The sequence below is a fragment of the Dreissena polymorpha genome, chromosome 10 (assembly GCF_020536995.1).
Source record: "Dreissena polymorpha isolate Duluth1 chromosome 10, UMN_Dpol_1.0, whole genome shotgun sequence".
Lineage (NCBI taxonomy): Eukaryota > Metazoa > Mollusca > Bivalvia > Myida > Dreissenidae > Dreissena > Dreissena polymorpha.
The window spans coordinates 33,009,870-33,029,228 of NC_068364.1; the positions used below are offsets into that span (position 1 = coordinate 33,009,870).

The 19,359-nt window shown below is 36.3% G+C and overlaps 1 protein-coding gene across 1 annotated transcript in view; it reads right to left on the reverse strand.

Annotated features, from left to right (window-relative positions):
* The window catches only part of LOC127847188 (uncharacterized), a 210,548-nt gene that overhangs the window by 10,579 nt on the left and 180,610 nt on the right, over positions 1-19,359 (reverse strand). The window contains exons 45-50 of the mRNA XM_052378911.1: positions 17,606-17,687; positions 13,976-14,059; positions 12,800-12,993; positions 7,748-7,821; positions 4,815-4,982; positions 864-1,086 (exon numbers count right to left, since the gene is read on the reverse strand). Coding sequence (XP_052234871.1) covers positions 864-1,086; positions 4,815-4,982; positions 7,748-7,821; positions 12,800-12,993; positions 13,976-14,059; positions 17,606-17,687 — 825 coding nt within the window. The remainder of the gene's footprint in view (positions 1-863; positions 1,087-4,814; positions 4,983-7,747; positions 7,822-12,799; positions 12,994-13,975; positions 14,060-17,605; positions 17,688-19,359) is intronic.

Genomic DNA, 19,359 nt, shown 5'->3' on the forward strand with positions numbered 1-19,359 from the left:
AAGCTTGTCAGATTTTTTTTTTAGAGGTCACAGTGACCTTGACCTTTGACCTAGTGACCCAAAAATGATTGTGGCGTGTAGAACTCATCAAGGTGCATCTACATATGAAGTTTCAAAGTTGGAGGTGGAAGCACTTTGATTTTAGAGCAAAATGCCAAAGTTTTAGCACGACGCAAGCGTACGTCGCACGACACGACAAGCTGGCTATGACAATACCTTGGGTTTTCTCCGAAAACAGCCGAGCTAAAAATAACTTTTTCCTGACCACATAAATTGGTTGTTTTCTGATTTTGGAAGAAAATAACAGGAATTATATGTTGGTCTTTTGCATTGTGAAAGTTTAAATTTGTGGATTGGTCAACCCACAAAATCAACATAAATTATTGTCCCACAAAAAAAGAATATTTTACAGTTTTAACCATTGAGAGAACATGTTACATTTGAGCTACAGTATCAAATTTTATAATCAAGATTATATTAACATTTAAAGTTTGCAGAGAGGAAACGAGTATCCAAAATACCAAACATCTAAATTCAGTCTCAATTTAAAATCTGTGCGAAGGAGAACAGTTTTGACCAAGCACTTTTGGCTTCTTTTGACTTTTGCCTACTAATCACTTTTGGCCACTGATGTCTTTTGACTAAATGATTTTTTTGGCTTCTTTTCAAGTTTGGCTTTCCTATGACAACTTTTGGCTACTTATGACTTTGCTATTAAGATGTTTTTTGGCTACTAAGATGACTTTTGCTATTTAAGACATCAAGCTTCTTATGACTTTCGGCTACTAAGATGACTTTTGGCTACTTAGATGACATTTTGCAAGTTTGACTTTTAGCTACTTTAATTACTTTTGGCTACTTACCGATGTATACAGATGTAGTTTCTTCTTCACAAGCTGATAGTACTTGCAGTACGCGTCATGGTCTTTCTTGATGGCGGCCACGTTCGTGCGGGATTCCTTTGCAGGCGGAGGCGGGAGAGGGAGCGCCCACTCATAATGGTTCGCTGACAGCTGATTGGTCAGCTGGGGGGTGGCGGCTTCCAGGTGCGGCAGAAGCAGGTCCTCGTCTGAGAACTCTCGAAGTCTGGAATGGAAAAAGGGGAGTAACTATATCAAGTGATAGTTTCACTGGAATGACAAAGGGGAATAACTCTGCCAAGTGACAGTTTCACAGGAAAACAAAAAGGGGAATAACTCTATCATGTGATACTTTCGCTGTAATGAAAAAGGGGAATAACTCTTTCAAGTGACAGTTTCACTGGAAAAAAAGGGGAATAACTGCATGATTTACTCTAATTTTCTGTGAAAAATTGTTATTTTAAATAAAAAATACCTTCAGAGGTAAGCGCATTGCTTAAGCTTTCTGTAGTTAAAGACTATTGTTTACCTCTTCATGGTTCAAACAGAAATCTCAAACCTAAATTAAAGCACTTTTCAAGGACTTTCCAAGGCCAAACTTTCATTTTCAAGTCCGAAAAGTGTACGTTAGTTTCCTTTTAAAAAATGCATTTTCCATTTGCTTGGATTGGTCTTTCTTGTTTAAACTTTCATCAAAAGACACTGAGTACTGAGACCCTGAGTACTGAGACCCTGAGTACTGTCCACTTATAGAACTATCAAGTACAGTTTTGAAATGTTCTGATTTGACACAGATGGGCTGTTGTTGTTTATGTCTGTTTTAGATTTAACAGTTTTAACAATAGTACCTTTCTGTTTAACAAAAAACACATCGCAGAAACCCTGTTTGCTTCTCAATTTCATGTTTTCTTTGAGGGTTTCCACTTTCTCGTGGCTTTACAAAGCGCTTTCCCCCATACCCCCCACATCAATGGTCTTCATACAGACCCGACAATGTGCTTTTCGAATGTCATTTGTTTTCTGTACCCAGGAATATTCAGTTAACCACCCTGGTTTGAAACGACACTTCCCCATCGCTGCGTTTTCACTCGCGAAAAATTGATCACAATGGAGAACCTCTGACGTGGCACACATAATCTGTGACGTGTACACATAACATTTCGTACTCAATAGTGTACGAAACTTATATTTTGTACTCAACTTTTTGCGCGAAGGAATCTATGATAAATTTTTGGAATATTTCCCATAAGAACGATTTAAGTGTATAATTAAAGCGGTGATAAAAGTAATTTTGAGCAGAAATAAATATGTTCAAGGCTTTTTTACATGAAATAAGCACTTTTCAAGCACTTTTTTAAGGCCAACCTTCGGGGACGATTGAACTTTACCGGTACGCAACACTTAACATCAAACAGCGTACCCTAACCCTTAACACCTAACACATAACAACTAACGCAACATCTTATAATCCTTTTTATCCTATATATTTCCTTAGTATCGAGGGCTACCGCCCCCAAACCCCCGCTTTGTCAATAGTGGTAAACAACTGCGTACCGGTAAAGTTCAATCTAGCCAACCTTTGTTCAAGGGCCTTTCAAGCCTAGGACTCGTTTTCAAGCACTTTTCAAGCCCTCTGTGAACCCTGCTCTTGAGGGTAAGAGAGTATTTAATGTGCAGTTTGTACAAAAAAGGGACTATTACCCTCGATGCCTTTTTATAATTGCATGATAGCTCCCTTGTCTTAGCTATGGATATACTATTATAGTTTATGATTACATGTAGTTATCAATTATTTTGTTATAATACCGGTATTGTAAATAACTCTGTTACAGATATAGATTTCTTACTTTGTTGCATTTTTTACATAGAATAACAATGAAGATAACAAACTTTATTTTATGCTTTTGGGTGGATTATTGTGAAAAATCTTTGAGTTAAAAATGAAAATTCACTGTTTCAAACAGTCAAAATTATAAATAATTGTTACTATTTTACTGTGAAAATATGTTGTTGTTTTTAGTTAATTACTTTAGTGTAATTCTCCAGTTTAAATACACAAATAATCATTTGTAAGCATTAAATAACAAGAGGGCCAAGATGGCCCTATTCGCTCACCTGAGAGGGGTTGGTTCATTCAATCTTTACCAAACTTCAAACTTGACCTAGATATTGTCCAGACAAACATTCTGGTCAAGTTTCATCATTATTGAACCAAAACTCTGGCATATGTAGTGTTTTTGTTTTTGTAAGATTAGACCTGGTGACCTATATTTTGAGTTGATCCCCCTTACCAAACATCAAACTTTGCTTACAAAAATAAATATTATGACCAAGATTCATAAAATCTGAAACAAAATTGTGACCTCTAGAGTGTTTACAAGGATTTTGTATAATATAATGAAAATTTGGACAATCTAAGGGCAATAATTATGGCATTAATTATGTTATATATATATAACCAATCTTTGTACCAAGTTTCATGATGATTGAGCAAACAATGTGATTTCTAGAGTGTTCACAAGCTTTTTTTACAATATAAATATAAGAAAACTGCCCCCCCGGCACCCATGTTATTCAACTGACCTGAACCATTTTCGAACTCAACTCTCATATCAAGGAAACAAATGTTCTGACCAAATTTCATGAAAATTGGGCCAAAAATGTGACTTCTAGAGTGTTCACATGTTTTCATTATACATATATACATATAGAGAAAAATGCCCCGCCCACTGGCGGCCATATTTTTCCACCGATCTGGACCATTTTCAAACTCGTCCGAGATATCAATAAAACCAATGTTTAGACCAACTTTCATGATGATTGGGCGAAAATTGTGACTTCTAGAGTGTTTACAAGGTTTCTATATAGCAAAATAAGGAACCCCCCCCCCCCCCCGCAGCCATGTTTATCAACTGACCGGAACCATTTTCGAACTCAACTCTCATGTCAAGGAAACAAATGTTCTGACCAAATTTCATGAAAATTGGGCAAAAAATGTGACTTCTAGAGTGATCACATGTTTTCACTATATACATATAGAGAAAAATGCCCCGCCCATTGGCTGCCATGTTTTATCACCGGTCTGGACCATTTTCGTACTCGTCCGATAAATCGATAAAACCAATGTTTTGACCAACTTTCATGATGATTAGGCAAAAATGGTGACTTCTAGAGTGTTTACAAGGTTTTTCTTTAACCAGATAAGGAAAACTGCCCCCCGGCAGCCATGTTATTCAACTGACCGGAACCATTTTTGAACTCAACTCTCACATCAAAGAAACAAATGTTCTGACCAAATTTCATGAAAATTGGGCCAAAAATGTGACTTCTTGAGTGTTCACATGTTTTCACTATATACATATAGAGAAAAGAGCCCCGCCTACTGGCTGCCATGTTTTTTCACCGATCTGGACCATTTTTGAACTCGTCCGAGATATCAATAAAACCAATGTTTTGACCAACTTACATGATGATCGGGCAATATTGTGACTTCTAGAGTGTTTACAAGGTTTCTCTATAGCCAAATTAGGAAACTGCCCCCCCCCCCCCCCCCCCCCGGAAGCCATGTTATTCAACTGACCGGAACCATTTTCAAACTCAACTCTCATATCAAGGAAACAAATGTTCTGACCAAATTTCATGAAAATTTGGCCAAATATGTGACTTCTAGAGTGTTTACACCAAAAATATTCCACCAAATCAAACAAATATCATCTATTTAACTCTGTCTATCTACCCCTCCCCTAAGGGACCAATTAATAAAACATGGTCATAAATCGAGCACTGCAATAGATTAAACCAACATGATGAAATACTCAACTCAACATGTAATCTATGGAGAAAAATCAAGTGCAGTCAGAGGGTCACAGAGAAATTTTGTCAACATGTAATGTAGATTTTATTGATAAGGGCTGGTGGGGGCTTTTGCTTTTGAAAAGGTCAAAGCGGTATTACCTGTTACTATTAGGCATCTGTACCACGTCGGACGAATTGTCGTCAGGCATCATCCCCTGGGGGCGATGCTGGGGAATCTTCCTTGGCGGTTGAAAACAGTCACGCACCCAGGGCACCTCTGTAGTCCACTGCATTTGTAGGATACCATAGTTGCTGAGACCCGCATGCCTGCATGTGTGGGATAAAAGCAAATGAGTCTGGATCTAGGAAAAAAGGGCTTAAGTAAAAAAGCCTGAATCTGGGGAATAAGGGGCTTAAGTAAATGAGCCTGGATATGGGAAATAAGGGGCTTAAGTAAATGAGCCTGGATCTGGGGAATAAGGGGCTTAAGTAAATGAGTCTGGATCTGGGGAATAAGGGGCTTAAGTAAATGAGCCTGGATCTGGGGAATAAGGGGCTTAAGTATATGAGTCTGGATCTGGGGAATAAGGGGCTTAAGTATATGAGTCTGGATCTGGTAATAAGGGGCTTAAGTAAATGAGCCTGGATCTGGGGAATAAGGGGCTTAAGTATATGAGTCTGGATCTGGGGAATAAGGGGCTTAAGTAAATGAGTCTGGATCTGGGGAATAAGGGGCTTAAGTATATGAGCCTTGATCTGGGGAATAAGGGGCTTAAGTAAATGAGCCTGGATCTGGGGAATAAGGGGCTTAAGTAAATGAGTCTGGATCTGGGGAATAAGGGGCTTAAGTAAATGAGCCTGGATCTGGGGAATAAGGGGCTTATGTAAATGAGCCTGGATCTGGGGAATAAGGGGCTTAAGTAAATGAGCCTGGATCTGGGGAATAAGGGGCTTAAGTAAATGAGTCTGGATCTGGGGAATAAGGGGCTTAAGTAAATGAGCCTGGATCTGGGGAATAAGGGGCTTATGTAAATGAGCCTGGATCTGGGGAATAAGGGGATTAAGTAAATGAGTCTGGATCTGGTAATAAGAGGCTTAAGTAAATGAGCCTGGATCTGGGGAATAAGGGGCTTAAGTATATGAGCCTTGATCTGGGGAATAAGGGGCTTAAGTAAATGAGCCTGGATCTGGGGAATAAGGGGCTTAAGTAAATGAGTCTGGATCTGGGGAATAAGGGGCTTAAGTAAATGAGCCTGGATCTGGGGAATAAGGGGCTTAAGTAAATGAGCCTGGATCTGGGGAATAAGGGGCTTAAGTAAATGAGCCTGGATCTGGGGAATAAGGGGCTTAAGTAAATGAGTCTGGATCTGGGGAATAAGGGGCTTAAGTAAATGAGCCTGGATCTGGGGAATAAGGGGCTTATGTAAATGAGCCTGGATCTGGGGAATAAGGGGATTAAGTAAATGAGTCTGGATCTGGTAATAAGAGGCTTAAGTAAATGAGCCTGGATCTGGGGAATAAGGGGCTTAAGTATATGAGCCTTGATCTGGGGAATAAGGGGCTTAAGTAAATGAGCCTGGATCTGGGGAATAAGGGGCTTAAGTAAATGAGTCTGGATCTGGGGAATAAGGGGCTTAAGTAAATGAGCCTGGATCTGGGGAATAAGGGGCTTATGTAAATGAGCCTGGATCTGGTAATAAGGGGCTTAAGTAAATGAGCCTGGATCTGGGGAATAAGGGGCTTAAGTAAATGAGCCTTGATCTGGGGAATAAGGGGCTTAAGTAAATGAGCCTGGATCTGGGGAATAAGGGGCTTAAGTATATGAGCCTTGATCTGGGGAATAAGGGGCTTAAGTAAATGAGCCTGGATCTGGGGAATAAAGGGCTTAAGTAAATGAGCCTGGATCTGGGGAATAAGGGGCTTAAGTAAATGAGCCTGGATCTGGGGAATAAGGGGCTTAAGTAAATGAGTCTGGATCTGGTAATAAGAGGCTTAAGTAAATGAGCCTGGATCTGGGGAATAAGCGGCTTAAGTAAATGAGCCTGGATCTGGGGAATAAGGGGCTTATGTAAATGAGCCTGGATCTGGGGAATAAGGGGCTTAAGTAAATGAGCCTGGATCTGGGGAATAAGGGGCTTAAGTAAATGAGCCTGGATCAGGGGAATAAGGGGCTTAAGTAAATGAGCCTGGATCTGGGGAATAAGGGGCTTAAGTAAATGAGCCTGGATCTGGGGAATAAGGGGATTAAGCCATGTGTACATGTTAGACCTCCACTCAACTTGGACCTCATTGTGTTTTGCTGCATATATATATATATATATATATATATATATATATATACATATATGAGCAGCTCTTTGGGAAAACTGGGCTTAATGCATGGGGGTAGTGTGTAATCTTAGATAAGCCTGTGAAGATGTCACAGGCTAATCAGGAAAGAAACTTTCTGCGTTTATGGAATCTTTTGTTTAAAGGAAGTCTTTTCTACACGATTAACAAATCCAGATTAGGCAGAAAGAGATGTCACTGAGTAGCCCGTGTGGACTGCACAGGCTAATTTGGGACGACACTGTACACACATGCATTAAGCCCTATAGCAATAAAAGCGAATTGTATTTAAGCAGGCCAATAAAAGAGCATATGGACAAAATTGGCTACTTTAACAAATTTGATGTTTTAAGCAGGCCAATAAAAGAGCATATGGACAAAATTGGCTACCTTAACAAATTTGATGTTTTAAGCAGGCCAATAAAAGAGCATATGGACAAAATTGGCTACCTTAACAAATTCGATGTTTTAAGCAGGCCAATAAAAGAGCATATGGACAAAATTTGCTACCCCAACAATTTTGATGACATAAAAGTTTCTTCTGTTGGAAAAATAAAAAAAATGTTTGCTTAAAAAAAACAAAAAATGCTTCACACTGGATTTTTTTGGGTTTTATTTTAGAAGTCTCTTCTTAATCAAAATACAGTTTAGGTGGAATATGTAGTCCTTCACAAGCCTGTGCGGACTGCACGGGCTTATCTGGGACAACACTTAGCGTATAAATGTCGCAGTAAAAAACAATACATTTAAAAATGTTGTCTTACTCATTCTGAGTGTGGACTGCCAGCTTCCCGGGTACGGACTCGATTCTGTGTCTGCCATCACCTGGATGAGGGACCTGCAGCAAGGGATAGAATTCCATTAGCTTACATATGACACACATCTGAGCTTACCCTAAAAAAACAGTCGTATGTCGAGATTGTTTCCCTTAAAAAATACATATATTAAAAGAACAGTCATATGTCGAGATATTAAAAGGTATATATGTTTAAAAAATAACAGTCATATGTTGATATTATTTCCCTTAAAAAATACGTATGTTAAAAAAGTCATATGTCAAGATTTTTCCCTTAAAAATATATTAAAATTACAGTTTTGACATATCAGGTGTTTAAGGATTTTTTTAAAATGAAATTCAATGAAAGATCAAACCTAGCCATTATTGTTGTTAAGAGAAAACTCTTTGAATTGTTAAACGCAAAAGACCATTATTAAGTGATACTAACCATGTGATATTATCACAGTTTGAAACTTTCACACATGTTTCTGTTATTTAATAAGCTTGAAAAAGTTCGAATAGTTCGTTCCACAAAGTGATAACATTTTTTTTGTGGACTGACCACCCCAAAAACGTTTTGCAGAGTACAAAATTGTCAGTAACTGAATGATCTACAGATGTAAAGACTAAAAAACATTCATTTATAGTTAAAATATGTGTACATTTTCAACAGCTATTGTTAAGTCAAATACCAAAACAAAAGCTGCTTTAAAAAGATCAAATGCTACATAGTGTCACACGTTCGGTTAGCGTGTGCTCTTTCTTATGAGTGACCGATTTGTTACTTTCACGTTGTTTCCCCAAGTGCGCAGGATAATGAAAGACTGTAAGTCAGAGCAACATTAACTGTAGAACTTTATTGACACAAACACACAGCAAGATGGCAATAGAGCAGAGGTCTTGAACAAATGTTATTTATTGTTAACAATACAAATTTTACAACTGAAAGTATTCAATATCTAAAACATCAAACTTTAGGGAATAACTCGCTTTTAGCAAGAGGTAACTGAAGAATTTTAATATATAAAATAATCACCAAATATTTAGACTTGCATGTAGAATGAACAATTGTAATACATACAAAATACTGAACTTATATCACGTATACAAGTAAAGTAGAAATAAAATAAATGTCTTACCTGTAAGTCAGAGCAACATTAACTGTAGAACTTTATTGACACTAACACACAGCAAGATCGCAATAGAGCAGAGGTATTGAATCCATTCTGCGTTTGGCTTATATAGGAGTTGGTTGCCATCTGCTGTTGTTATGGTCACATTTGGTTTAGATTTGCTCTGACCCACAATTAGGTAATGACAACAAAGTATGTTGTAACATCAAAAGGGAGCTTTGATTAAGATGCCAATAACAGGCTGTCATTTAAGATCTCAACATGAATAATTTGTTTGTGACTTAATTTATGTTATGTTATAATCTTTTACATGCATTGTTGACAATATTGGAATATTGAAAAGGTGTTACAACAAAACTGTAGAAAGATGTAATGTTGATGCAATAATCTTTAACAAGCATTGTTGCTTATATTGGAAATATTGGAAAGGTATTTGATGATTCTCTTAACAATAAGTGATGTAAATATGTTGTATAATATTGCATTTACAACTAAGATTGTGTTACCCCTAAATATCATATTGCCAGAGATTGACAAGAAAACAGACATCAAGTGTAGCTGTACAAGATCATGAAACCCTACAACAATAAACAAATATACAAATGACATATATTATTAAACAAATATTCAAATGGTCAAATAACTATAAAACTATTACTATAAAATCTTCAAATATGCAAATGACTGCATATATTAATGCAAAACAATATAAAATCTTCAAATATGCAATTGACTGCATATCACACGTTCGGTTAGCGTGTGCTCTTTCTTATGAGTGACCGATTTGTTACTTTCACGTTGTTTCCCCAAGTGCGCAGGATAATGAAAGACTGTAAGTCAGAGCAACATTAACTGTAGAACTTTATTGACACTAACACACAGCAAGATGGCAATAGAGCAGAGGTCTTGAACAAATGCTATTAATTGTTAACAATACAAATTTTACAACTGAAAGTATTCAATATTTAAAACATCAAACTTTAGGGAATAACTCGCTTTTAGCAAGAGGTAACTGAAGAATTTTAATATATAAAATAATCACCAAATATTTAGACTTGCATGTAGAATGAACAATTGTAATACATACAAAATACTGAACTTATATCACGTATACAAGTAAAGTAGAAATAAAATAAATGTCTTACCTGTAAGTCAGAGCAACATTAACTGTAGAACTTTATTGACACAAACACACAGCAAGATGGCAATAGAGCAGAGGTATTGAATCCATTCTGCGTTTGGCTTATATAGGAGTTGGTTGCCATCTGCTGTTGTTATGGTCACATTTGGTTTAGATTTGCTCTGACCCACAATTAGGTAATGACAACAAAGTATGTTGTAACATCAAAAGGGAGCTTTGATTAAGATGCCAATAACAGGCTGTCATTTAAGATCTCAACATGAATAATTTGTTTGTGACTTAATTTATGTTATGTTATAATCTTTTACATGCATTGTTGCCAATATTGGAATATTGAAAAGGTGTTACAGCAAAACTGTAGAAAGATGTAATGTTGATGCAATAATCATTAACAAGCATTGTTGCTTATATTGGAAATATTGGAAAGGTATTTGATGATTCTCTTAACAATAAGTGATGTAAATATGTTGTATAATATTGCATTTACAACTAAGAATGTGTTACCCCTATAAATATCATATTGCCAGAGATTGACAAGAAAACAGACATCAAGTGTAGCTGTACAAGATCATGAAACCCTACAACAATAAACAAATATACAAATGACATATATTATTAAACAAATATTCAAATGGTCAAATAACTATAAAACTATTACTATAAAATCTTCAAATATGCAAATGACTGCATATATTAATGCAAAACAATATAAAATCTTCAAATATGCAATTGACTGCATATATAAATGCAAAACACTGTGAAAATAGTGTTTAGCAAAAGGCAACAACATTTGTGCCTGCCTATGGGAACAAGAAACCGTCGGAGACGGGTGATGCTCCCCAAAGTTTTTTTTGTCACAATATTGCACTATATATTCAGATAAAAAGAAACGTCTTGAGGGGCATAACTTTGGACAAAATAATACATTGGATGGTTTATCATTTAAAAAATTTCAAAGGGCCATAACTCTCTAAATAAATCATCTAACCAGAACCCACTAATAACATGCGCATCTCCTCAAGGTAGTTAAGCTTCCCATAAAGCTTCATTGTATTCCAGTCAGTAGTTGGGGAGAAATAGCCAGGACAAAAATTGCACTATATGTACAGTTTATGGAAAATTTCAAAGGGTCATAACTCTGTGAAATATCGTCCGACGAGAACCGGCAGATAATATGCACATCTCCTCTTGGTAGTGAAGCTTCCCATAAGTTTCATTGAATTCCCGTAATAAGTTGCTGAGAAATAGCTCGGACAAGAATTGCACTATATATACAGTTAATAGAAAAAAAATTCAAAGAGCCATTACTCTGTGAAAAATCATCCGACAAGAACCGGCTGATATTATGCACATCTCCTGTTGGTAGTGAAGCTTTCCATAAAGTTTCATTGAATTCTGGTCATTAGTAGCTGAGAAATTGCCCGGACAAGAATTGCACTATATGTACAATGGAAAATTTCAAAGGGCGATAACCTTGTGAAAAATAATCCGACGAGAACCGGCTGATAATATGCACATCTCTTGGTAGTGAAGCTTCCCATAAAGTTTCATTGAATTCCCGTAATAAGTTGCTGAGAAATAGCTCGGACAAGAATTGCACTATAAATACTGTTAATAGATTTTTTTTTTCAAAGGGCCATAACTATGTGAAAAATCATCCGACAAGAAGCGGCTGATATTATGCACATCTCCTGTTGGTAATGAAGCTTCCCATAAAGTTTCATTGAATTCTGGTCATTAGTTGCTGAGAAATTGCCCGGACAAGAATTGCACTATATGTACAGTTCATGGAAAATTTCAAAGGGCCATAACTCTGTAAAAAATGATCCGACCACAACCGGCTGATAATATGCACATCTCCTCTTGGTAGTGAAGCTTCCCATAAAGTTTCATTGAATTCTGGTCATTAATTGCTGAGAAATAGCCCGGAAAAGAAATGCACTATATGTACAGTTAATGGGCCATAACTCTGTGAAAAATCATCCGACCAGAACCCGCTGTTATTATGCACATCTCCTCTTGGTAGTGAAGCTTCCCATGAAGTTTCATTGAATTCAGGTCATTAGTTGCTGAGAAATTGCCCGGACAAAAATTGTGCACGGACGGACGGACAGATGAAGCGGCGACTATATGCTCCCCCCAAAATGTTTTGGGGGAGCATAAAAAAAGGACCGAATGCATGTACTCAAAGTGTCGTCACAGATTAGCCTGTGCAGTGTGCACTTTTCACCCAAACTGGATTTTTGCTACTCCTTTTAAAACAAAAGATACTATTGAAGCCAGTGTCTTCACAGGCATATCTGGGACGACACTTTACGGTTATGCCAAAAACTGATGCTATAAAAAGATCAAACGCTACAAAATATTTGGCAAAAGACCACAACATTCTTAAATTGCTCTGTGAAAGCTTCAAGTTAGTAAAGTGTTATCCAAGATTAGCCTGCCCAGTCAGTGCAGGCTTATCAGGGATAACAATTTCTGTTTAAACTGTATTTTCGTTTCGATGAGCCTTAAATCCTTTAAACCAAAAATCTCAAAAATCTGGGATGAAACTTTACACCCATGCATTAAGCCCACATTTCTCAGATCAAGGCACAAATGTTGCTGTCTTTTCCAAATATTTTGTAGCATTTGATCTTTTATAACAGTTTTCTTTTGGTATTGTCTAATAAAATATACTTTTGACAATGTACAGGCTAATCTGGGATGTCACTAAACGCACATGCATTAAACACTGCTCTTGCAAAGCAAGACTCATTCTTACCTTTTCCCCGACTCTGACTGTCTGCAGGAGCCTGGTTCCTGCCTCGCCAGGCAACATGGGAAGGTCCTCTGCGAAATATGAGATCGGCGGGAGTGTCGTGGGCTTCAGTTTTCCCGCCTCCATTTCCCGCCGGATTTGCTCCATCTGCCTACGCTCTGCAGCGTTTGGCACCATGTCAAAGAACTTACGCCAATCTGGTCAACGAAAGCAAATTTATATAGTTCAAAGCTATTAATAACAGCTTGATTGCATTGAAAGCAGAACGATTATTAAAATGCTCTTGAGACAGTTTTTGGGATTGAACAAGTTCTTGGTTTCTTTGAGGGAGATGTAAAGAACACACCGAAAATGGGAATCAAACCTGTTACCACTAGATGGACAACATACCCATATTGCTGAGGCGACCTACAATTTATTTGGTTATGCTTAATAGCCAAATACGATAATAAGTCCGATAAAAATCACTTTTGTGGTGTGGTGCCCCAGGATTCTAGACTGATTCGAGCCGCATCCTGTGAAAATGGGTCTTATGCCATATGTCGACTACATAGCTCCAAACGAGCCTGTACAATGGCAGTCTGGTCGGGGGCTACCATGTCCATGAGACCTAACATATCCGGGTCTCGTTAGTGGACATAGTAGCTCCAGTGAAATACTGTGTGGTTGGAAGGCTGAGAAGGTGCCAATGCTGGCAGAATATGACCATAATCAGTCCACCTTAAGTGGATGGTTTAATGGTATTTAAGATAAATAAAAATAGCATTCTCTGTACTCGATACTAAGTGCCAAGTAATTTAACAACATTTAACATCATTGGCATGAAATTTCCTGGGGTGTTTTGTGGACAATTATATTCGTAGATTTCTTATTTTGTAAATGAATCATGAATTTGAGTTGGTCATTTTTCCAATGTGTTTGTGATATTGACTTGCATCAGTAAACCAACAAAATCAACGAAAACTATTATTTCTCCCAAAATAATGATTCTACAGTGTTCTATTTATCTCATTAGGCATCTTCATAATTTTCTACCTGTCATTTGAAAATAAATTAAGGAAAAACACATAACATAATACTGTACATGTTTTGGTAATACTTTCTTATTAGCTTACCCACATTCTTATGAGCTGACCTACCTTGTAATTGAGTTACCTGCATTTTGATAAGCTGACCTACCTTTCGAGGATTGTGGACTGGTATGAGAGCGTGGTCTCGGGCTGGCAGACTCAGACTTGACAGGTGACAGCATAGCACCAAAACCTGAAATTGACCGGTCATAGAACCCTTCTCAAAATAAAATGCACTTTTCAACAAAATACGCTTTAAAAGTGTAAATCAACAATAAGTTTGTTGCAAAGACGATTCAAAGTGGGTGGTTGAAGTGATATGGTCTCTTAGTTCAGCATCTGCCGTTTTTTTGGAATACTGAAGAACAGCTGTAACAGGTTTGTATGTTCATTTCTGCATCTCTTTTTAATTTAAATAATTATGATCATTATCATATTTATGTATTGTCGCTGGGAAATGTAAATGGATAAGTATCTATAATGCAATTTTAAGGAAAAAACACCGTTTGAATTATTATGGCTGTATTTTATTGTTATTGTCATCTTAAATTTTATTTATACCCATTTCTTGTCATTAATGAACAGATTTCTTTCCCCCATATTTAATAAGAACTTTTATATTTTAAATTTGAAGGTTAAACCCCAAGGTAAAATTTACATTGATCGGAAGATCCATTGGAAAGATCCATTGGAAAGAATGTGCATCATCGCCTGCCAAAAAGGGTGCAAAAGGAGGACTACCTGATGTATGAACATTTATACCAGGTTTTACCCTGCACGAGCAGGCCAACTTGAGGGAACAGGAGTGGGAAACTGCGCCCTGTAGTGTCCTTGACCAAGAAAAGCTGGATTTGTTGAGAGGTAAAACTATATAATAAAGGTTATTGCATTTTAAAGACGTGACACTTCCGACCAGTCCACACAGCCAAATGAGACCACATATATTAGTTCATTTATAAACAGTATTTTCTACCAAACGTAATTTCTTTAAATTATTTATGAAAAGCGTTAAGTCATATGTGATCATGAGATTTAAATTGCAAAAATAAACAAACATAAACAACAAGCCAACAAACTTGTTTTGATTTAAATTTATGATATTTATAGCAGCTGTTGAACAAGATTACCATAACAGCAATATTTAACACTTACATTATAAAATATCTTTCAGGACCTGATCTCAAATGAGATCATGCACGAGACGCGCCTCGCAAAGACCATGACAGTAGTTTTCAGACCTGATCAGCTGGTGAACTGCTCTAGGAAGGGTGGTTTATGAATGCATTCTTTGTAAGAAACATTAAATAACAACAAATATAGTGACAGGGGCTCAGCTGCTAAATATTGTCTGCTTTCTTTGGAAATTCAAAGTAACCTGTACTGGCTCTCAGAAGGGCATATTTTAGCGCAATAATGAACAATAAAAATACAAATGAAAAATAAGGTACCGTAATAACTCTATGTTTTCGGACACTCTAAGTTTTCGGACACTCCTTTTTTTAGCAAAAATAATTATTTTTCGTGACTCTTATTTTCGGACACACGAGTTTTCGTCCATAAGTAATGTCTCTAAGTTTTCGGACAGTATATTTTACAGCGCTATTTTACCAAATTTCTGTTTTCGATATCTAATAACACTTCGATCATGGGGTTTTAACCAGATTATCACCATAAAACATGGCAGGTGCCTGCATTCCTGAGGGCAACGGACCATTAAATTTGCTTCATTGGGTAAATAACCTTGTAATCCGGTATTAAACAATTGTTTCACCCGATAGCATACCAGTAAGCGTTGTGACAATTACCAGGGGTAGTGCCAATTAACAGTTCAATTATCTACCGCAATTGTACTACCCATTCTCAGTAAAATAACTGTGACAAATACTAAACGCTTCAAAGTGTGATGCATCCTATTGCAAGTTTTAAGAAGAACAATGGAAGGTGTAAGACAACAACTATCGGAAATGAACAAACAAAGAATTCATAGTTTGCTTTTTTTATTGCGTTAATCACAGGTTCATACTAGCGAGTATCGGTACATGACATGCTCATCTTTGAACTCGTTGGTCAAAATACAACCTTGTAGTAACTGTCTGTCAAATAAATTAAGCATTTAAAACTATTTAAAACGCAGTGCAAACATATATAACTGTAATGTATACTACATGGCATGGTATTTTACAAGCGCTTGCTATTACCGTTAGTCGTGGATACAATTGACGCTATTTTAGGACACTTTAATTTTCAAATCTAAGTTTTTGGACACCTGTATTTTGTGAATATTTTTCGTATCTAAGTTTTCGGACACGAAAATAAACAATTATTTTTAAGTGTCCGAAAACATATAGTTATTACGGTATAGATTTATATAAATGTCATGAGTACGGTTCATTTATCATATATTAGGATCCAGAATATGATTGAATTAAATGTGCTGCTTTTGTCCATATCAAAAAGGGATTTGGAATTAATGTAATATAAAAATCTAGTAAATGATAGGGAAAACATTTCAGCTTAAGGAGGGGAAAACTTTTATATTTCTGAAGCGGAAACCACCAGTATTCAGCTTTAATCAGAGGGGAGAAAAATCACTGGTATGAGCTTTATATTTTAAGTTGTTAATTCCAGATAGGCAATAGCCAGTTTGAATCCTCTTTTATGTAGATATGTAACCTTTGTTTTTGTTTTTTAAGCTTTAACATTATAATAATAGTGTTGTTATCTATTGAATTGAACTTTTTGTTTTTTATGTATGTGTTTACATAAACCTTTCACATAAAGAATGAATGCCGGCTTCAAAATGCTGGGATTTTTTTTTATTTGGTTAATTTTTAACCATATTAATTTGAAGTGATGTAAAGTACACTTAAGCATATAATGCGCTTAAAAAATTCACTTCCAATACTTCATAAATTGTATTATTTGTATGACTGAAAATGCACTCAAGTGTAATAAGGCGCTTAAAAAAATCACTTTTTATATTGTATGGTGTATTATTTGTATGACGGGGAATGCACGCAAGTGTATCAATGCGCTTAAAAAAATTCACTTTCAATTTTGTAAGGTGCATTATTTGTATCAGTGGAAATGCACTCGAGTGTATTAATGCGCTTACAAAAATTCACTTTGAATACTCAATGAAGTGTTTTATTTGTATGACTCGAAATGCACTCAAGTGTATTAATGCACTTACAAAAATTCACTTTGAATACTCCATGAAGTGTATTATTTGTATGAGTCAAAATACACTCAAGTGTATTGATGCACTTGAAAGATTACTTTAGTTACTGATAAGGGTATTATTTAATGCGCATTTAGTACACTTTTTCGAGAAGGGAATCATAGTCAGAAAATGAGTTTCATATCCAATAGGTATTAAAGTAAATTGACACAGGAGAATTTTCACTCTTTTCTGAGTTTCTCAATACTTAACCCATTTATGCCTAGCGTCTAGAAAACAGGCCTTGGCAAACAGCATAGACCAAGATGAAACGCCGCATGATGCGGCATCTCATCAGGGTCTGCGCTGTTTGCTTAAAGGAATTTATGTAAGAAATATTCTAAGTATAGATATAAATATACTAGACATCCCTAACTTTGGAAATAAATTGATCCAAATAAGATGGATGGGAGAGTCCACTACGCATAAATGGGTTAATCATTTGAGTTGAGCTAAAAATTGTGAATAGAATATTCATGATACCCTACCAGGAACAGACTAACAAACTGTGCCACCTACCTTGATGACCACCACGTTGATAGCTCGTGTCCGATATGTCCTTTGTGATCCCAGAGTCGTAACTGCTCAGTCTATCTGTCACCTGATGACAAATGAAGTAAATATTAGCATAGCGCAAATTATTTTCAAAAAATATCTGTCAAAAGGCAAGGCAATGTTCTTGCACACACCAGAGGTGTAACAACTGAGACAACATTTTGTAATCTGCCATAAAAGAACAGAAATGTGCTGCACTCTGGGAAAACATGGCTAATCAGAAATTACATTTTCAACTTTTATGTTTTTTTTGTTTAAACTATGTCCTTACGCTGACTGTAACGGCCTATCTAGGCAGACACTTTACACACATGCATTAAGCCCTGTTTTCCCAGAACGACGCTCACTTATTCATCCAGTGTCAATACCTGTCTTCCATGACTGTCGTAAAACACAAGCTGCTCACTACTATTATACAATGGGTCCCTAATAAAACCCTTGAGCTCTTTTTTTCGATTAAACTCCTTTATCGTAGGCAACACACCCATCATCGCCCGGTGTTCGCGACTCTCCAGATTTCTCTCACTTTCTGACGATTTTGGAGTATTACATGTCCCACGTAAACTTCTCAGATTTGTATTGCTCGAATGAAGACTCTTGGATGACTGAGATAAATAGCTATTTTTAGTTTTCTTCGAACGCAAGGTCACAGCACTTTCGCTACTGTGTCTAGTTTTAAGTGTTCTAAAGGTTCGGTAGGATTTCGCCGAGTGTCTGGACTCGATACCAGAATCAACAGACGTCTTTACTGACTTCAGAGTGTTTGCGTCTGCCATATTTAGTTGTAACCTTATATACATCTTTTACGTTCTTTTAATCACCTTCAACAGTTTGTCTTTATGGATGGTATTATTGTAAACGTCCAAGCATACTCTCTTTTTTAAAAATACTTTTTTTCCAATACAGTTGGCTTTTTGTTTTCAACTTCAACGGTTTGTGAAGTACTTATGTATGCTATTGATATTTATGCCCACGCTTAACTGTTCATTACTTTTTCATTACTTATTTACAATCGTGTTATAGTGTTCATTTTTATTCACATTATCTAAATACAAAATTGATAAACAAAGTTGATATACTCGTGTAAAAAGTTTCATTATTCCTATATTTACAATCCAGCTCTGAGTATCAAATCACAAACAAACCGGTAAACTGATAATTCTAAACTACTTAATTGGCTCAAATTACGCATTGTGAAAGCGATCATTAGGTAAGAAACAATTAGAGATTACACCACAAAGACATTTAAACCAATTTAAAGATCACCTACATAAAAGGCTGAAATTTAAACCAATTTAAAGATCAGCAACACTAAAGGCTAAAATTTAAACCAATTTAAAGATCATCAACATTAAAGGCTGAAATTTAAACCAATTTAAAGATCAGCAACATTAAAGGCTGAAATTTAAACCAATTTAAAGATTAGCAACATTAAAGGCTGACATTTAAACAAATTTAAAGATCACAGACATTTAAGGCTGAAATTTTATCCAATTTAAAGATCAGCCACATTGAAGGCTGAAATTTAAACCAATTTAAAGATCAGCCACATTGAAGGCTGAAATTTAAACCAATTTAAAGATCAGCCACATTGAAGGCTGAAATTTAGACCAATTAACATATCACTGACATTTAAAGCTTAAATTTAAACCAATTTAAAGATCAGCGACTTTAGGGCTGAAATTTAAACCGGATTTAAAGATCAGCCACATTAAAGG